Here is a 5,576-nt window from a genome sequence, read left to right as displayed (position 1 = left end):
TAGAGACGGGGTTTCACTGTGTTAGCCAGGATGGTCTTGATCTCCTGACCTCGTGATCCGCCCGCCTCAGCCTCCCAAAGTGCTGGGATTATAGGTGTGAGCCACCACACCCGGCCAACCAAATATTTGTTGATCTGTTTCTGCAGACTGTTCTGTTCCATACGGTACACTTGTCTGTCTTGACACCAACATTACAGGGTCTTATTGTCTGTCTTAGTCCACTCAGGCTGCATTAGCATAGCACCGTAGATGGAGTGGCTTATAAACAACAGAAATGTATTACTCATGCTCTGGAGGTCGGGAAGCCCAAGGTCAAGGCACCAGCAGGCTCAGTGTCCTAGTGAGACTGCTTCCTGGTTCATAGGCGGTTGTCTTTTCCCTGTGTCCTCACGCAGCAGAAGGGATGAGAGAGAGCTCTCTGTGCTCCGTTGTGTAAGGGCACTAACTCCATTCTTGAGGCGCCACCCTCATGACCTAATCACTTGCCAAAGGCCTCAACTCCTCATACTCAATAACATCATATTGGGGATGAAGTTTCACTGTATGAAGCTGAGGGGAACATAAACATAGTATATGATATGTGCCTTTATGATAAGTCTCAAAATCAGGTAGTATCAAGCCTTCAACTTTGTTCCTATTCAGAGTTGTCTGGCTATTCTAGGTCTTTATTCTTCCATGGATTTTAGGTCATATCAGTTTATACAGAAAGCATGTTGGGATTTTGATTGGGATTACATTGAATCTATAGGTCGGTTTAAGGGAGAATTGAAATCTTAATAATAATGAGTCCTCCAGCCCTGGAAAATGGTATGTCTCTCTATTTATTTGCGTCTTTTTTCATTTCTTTTAGCAAGATTTTATACTTTTCAGTGTATAGGTCTTACGTATCTTTTGTCAGATTTATACCTATTTAAAGTTTTTAAATGGCTATTATAAACAGTAATTTTAACTTAAGTTTCTAATTGCTTGTTTCTAGTATTTATAAAAAGCAGTTGATTTTTGTCTGTTTACTTTGTATCCTGCAGGTCTCCTAAACTCAATAGCTACAGTAGCTTTTCATAGAGTCTGTAGGATTTTCTGCATATAGAGTCGTACATCAAAGAATGACAGTTTCAAGTCGGGTGCAGTGGTTCACGCCTGTAATCCCAGCACTGTGGGAGGCCAAGGCAGATGGATCACCTGAGGTCAGGAGTTTGAGACCAGTCTGGCCCACATGGGGAAACCCCATCTCTACTAAAAATACAAAACATCAGCCAGGCGTGGTGGCGGGCGCCTGTAATCCCAGCTACTCAGGAGGCTGAGGCAGGAGAATCACTTGAACCCAGGAGGCGGAGGTTGCAGTGAGCCAAGATTACCCTACTGCATTCCAGCCTGGGTGACAGAGTGAGGCTCTGTCTGAAAACAAAACAAAACAAAACAAAGACAGTTTTACTTCTTCCTTTCTTATTTGGATGCTCTGTATTTGTTTCCCCTTGCCTTCCTGCACTGGTTGGAACTTCTGTGCCGGTGTGGAATAGAAGTGGTGAGAAGTGATGCACTGGCTTCGTCCCTGGTCTTAGGGGCAGGGCTGTCAGACCTGAATGAGTTAGTACAGTGTGGGTTGTAGGTTCCATAGTGGCCCGCTATCAGGTTGAGGAGATAGATTCTTATTTTAGTGAGTTTTTAATCAAGAATGGATATGGGGCCAGGTGTGGTGGCTCACACCTGTAATCCCAGCACTTTGAGAAGCTGAGGTGGGAGGATCACGTGGGCCCAGGAATTTGAGGCTTCAATGAGCTGTGAATGTGCCACTGCACTCCAGCCTAGGCAACACAGCAAGACCTTGTCTCTGTAAAAAAAAAAAAAAAGAAAAGAAAAAATAATGGGTGTGGGATTTTGTCACGTGCTTTTTTTTTTTTTTTTGGCTTCATTGGTATTCTCTAGTGGTTTTTTCAAAAAATTTTTTAGACAGAGTCTCACTCTGTCACCCAGGCTGGAGCGCAGTGGTGCCATCTCAGCTCAGTGCAACTTCTGCCTGCCAGGTTCCAGTGATTCTCATGCCTCAGCCTCCCGAGTAGCTGGGACTACAGGCGTGCACCACCACCACACCTGGCTAATTTTTGTATTTTTAGTAGAGGCAGGGTTTCACCATGTTGGCCAGGCTGGTCTCGAACTCCTGATCTCAGGTGATCTGCCCACCTCGGCCTCCCAAAGTGCTAGGATTACACGTGTAAGCTGCTGCGCCCATCCTTTCTAGTGTTTTTCTGTTCTCTATTTCATTGATTGATGGATTGTTGCTGTGATTTTTTTTATATTGACTTAAAGGTTGTATAATCAAATTTGCATTACTGTATGCCAGCCTTAATAGTTCTGAATGCAAAGTTAGTTATTTTATGTGGTTTTCTTCCCGGCAGGACTACAAGCAGACGGTGTCACTTTGCACTTGAACAAGTCATCCACTTAGGTGTAAAAGGTATTATTTTTATAGAATGATAGTGTTATATCTTCACAGAGTATTTTTATAGGCTTCATGTAAAATTTTGTGTAAAATAGTCTCTTCAGTCATAACATTAGAAGTAAAACTTTGTTATATTCATGTTTTTAATTTTCTATCAAGTTTTAGTATTTTCTTACTATTTCAGCTTAGTGAATAACTAATAATAGCTTGCTTAAATAACTGAAAATAAATTCATCTTGCTCGCTTTTCCCTTCATAAATGTAATTCATTTTTGTTTTTGCAGATGGGCGAGTAAATGGCTTTGTTGTGAAGAATATGCAGTACTAATAATGCTCTGATTTAGAAACAGTGTAACAGGCAGGTTAAGAAAGGAAGGGAATAGAATATTAATTACTTTAGGGTCAGCCGTAAACAACTTCTATTAATTTTTTTTTTAGCTTTTTAGTTATACCTATGCTCTTACCTTTTTTTGTTTTAAAAGTGTTGTTTCCAGAAGAAGTTATTTTACAGTCTCCCCAAGTGACAGGAAATTGGAACCATGAACAAGACACCAAAAGCAATGGACGGTCCACCAGCAAAAAGGTAGTGCTCAGCGACGTAACTGTCTCTACACAGGGGATGGGAATTTCCTTCTTGGCGTATTAGCGCTCAGTTGACTGGAGTATTCGGGCAGTGTGGTTCACAAATAACCCAAAATTGCAGTTAAAATCAAGTGAACTAAAATATTCACAAAATAGATTTAGTGTAAAGTTTATGTGCAAGGGCTAAGATGGCTACAATATATTAAATAGGGGAAGCAAAGTATGGATGTTTATATGACCTTAGAGTTGGGTTTTTTCTTTTTCTTTTTTTTTTTTTTTTTGAGACAGAGTCTCGCAGTGTCACCCAGGCTGGAGTGCAGTGGTGTAATCTTGGCTCACTGCAACCTCTGCCTCCCAGATTCAAGCGATTCTCCTGCCTCAGTCCCCAGAGTAGCTGGGACTACAGGCATGTGCCACCACACCCGGCTAATTTTTGTATTTTTAGTAGAGACAGAGTTTCACCATATTGGTCAGGCTGGTCTTGAACTCCTAACCTTATGATCCACGCTCCTCGGCCCCCAAAGTGCCGGGATTATAGGTGTGAGCCACCATGCCTGGCTTTAGAGTTTTATTTTTAAATTACATGGTTTTTGTGTACACTTAGGTACATTTATGTGATTGTGTATGCGTGGAAAATGTCTGGAAGGATACACACCCCGCAAATTGTTAACATTTCTCTACTAAAAATCCAAAAAATTAGCCGGGCGTGCGGGTGTACACCTATAATCCCAGCTACTTGGGAGGCTGAGGCAGGAGAATCACTTGAATCCAGGAGGCAGAGGTTGTAGTGAGCCAAGATTGAGCCACTACACTCCAGCCTGGGCAACAAGAGCGAAACTCCATCTCAAAAAGAAAAAAAAGCTTTCATAGTCCAGTCACTCCATAATTAGTAATATAGTACCTGTTTTTGTGAATACAATAGAAGTGGTTTTATTTATCTTCATGTTTCTAATAACGAGAAGGTCATCTATGCCATGGTGGAGCTTACAACTTACTCTGTGCTATTCAAATTTGGTTTTATGAGCATGTTTTCGATGTATAACATGAATTTTTAAATTATATCTAATATTCAAAAATGCTTACCATTTTATACTTCCTCCCCCAAAATGCAAAAATGATAGGTTTAGAATGCCTACACAATCATGGAAAATACGACAAATGAAGCAGCAAGAGGTTATCCTTGAAAGTTATTTGTGGCGTATTTTATAGTTGATCTCTTTTTTGTTCTGCAAATAGAAAGGAGTCTTCCTTGGACAGTGCTTTTCTTCTCCGTCATCACCTCATTACTAGTTCATTATACTGCCTGATTCTCAGGGACAGTCTGTGATACGGATGGCCTGTGAGATCGGGGAGGTGTTACTATTTAGGTGGGCACATTCCTAATTGACTGTAGATTTTTAAATGCAAAACATTATCTTCTTATGGATTAACTAGACTGAAAATAAATTCAATTTTTTTTTTTTTTTTTTTTTTTTTTTTTTTTTTTTTTTTTGAGACGGAGTCTTGCTCTGTCGCCCAGGCTGGACTGCAGTCAAGATGGTCTCGATCTCCTGACCTCGTGATCCGCTCGTCTCGGCCTCCCAAAGTGCTGGGATTACAGGCTTGAGCCACCGCGCCCGGCCTCAAGAATATTTCATATGTCAACCAAGATAGAATTTCAGGGACCAGATTTATCTTTCTTCCTGAAACAATAAAAAAATCAGACAAACCATATGGAACAACAATTTCAGACATTAACATCAGCTGTCATAGGACAGGGATTCCTGAGAGAGGAAACAAATGAGGTGACCCCATGGTTTTCCCAACTCACAGCCTTCCGAGAGTGTCTTGGCCAGAGAGCACCAAGAGGGAGCCCAGGTGGAGCCTGGTGACCTATCTGAGTGCAGAGACAGCATTTGGAAGGGTGGGGAGGGCAAGCGGGATAAGGCTGACAGAGTAGAATGCTGGGGAGAGGGCAGGACACAGAGAGCATCTGGGGACCTACAGAGGTTCCTCCTTGAGTTTCCAGCTGAGCATTGATGAATGCGTGATGTGAGTAAAATACCCAAGTGTGGAAAAGAACCAGCTAGAAAGAACAGCAAGAAAAATCCTTAAAGTTGACACAGTGCCAAAAATAGCTGTGCCCACAGCCAGAGAAGAAAAACCTCATAATTCACATGTAGAGTCCTTGGGAGGGTGTTGTCTCAGGAGTGTAGAAAGTCTAGCCCTTGACTGAAGGCTGCTCCGGCCCAGACTGACAAAGTATGATGGCCTCAAAGGGAGCAAGCTGTTCCCAAATAATTGGATTGTATCCCAGAACAAAGTTTAAGAATATTTATAGGAATATAAAATTATCCAGCACCCAACAAGGTATAAAATGAACACTGTCTGACATCTGATTAAAAAATGAAAAAGTGGGCCGGGCGCGGTGGCTCAAGCCTGTAATCCCAGCACTTTGGGAGGCCGAGACGGGTGGATCACGAGGTCAGAAGATCGAGACCATCCTGGCTAACACGGTGAAACCCCATCTCTACTAAGAAATACAAAAAACTAGCTGGGGCCGGGCGCGGTGGCTCAAG

At 42.1% G+C, this 5,576-nt stretch overlaps 1 protein-coding gene across 1 annotated transcript in view; it reads left to right on the top strand.

The window, feature by feature from the left end:
• The window catches only part of MOV10L1 (Mov10 RISC complex RNA helicase like 1), a 78,013-nt gene that overhangs the window by 47,227 nt on the left and 25,210 nt on the right, over positions 1-5,576 (top strand). The window contains exons 11-12 of the mRNA XM_011985608.1: positions 2,362-2,452; positions 2,919-3,019. Coding sequence (XP_011840998.1) covers positions 2,362-2,452; positions 2,919-3,019 — 192 coding nt within the window. The remainder of the gene's footprint in view (positions 1-2,361; positions 2,453-2,918; positions 3,020-5,576) is intronic.

This window comes from Mandrillus leucophaeus, unplaced genomic scaffold (genome assembly GCF_000951045.1).
Source record: "Mandrillus leucophaeus isolate KB7577 unplaced genomic scaffold, Mleu.le_1.0 Scaffold288, whole genome shotgun sequence".
NCBI classification, from domain to species: domain Eukaryota; kingdom Metazoa; phylum Chordata; class Mammalia; order Primates; family Cercopithecidae; genus Mandrillus; species Mandrillus leucophaeus.
This window is presented reverse-complemented; position numbering and strand designations above follow the sequence as displayed.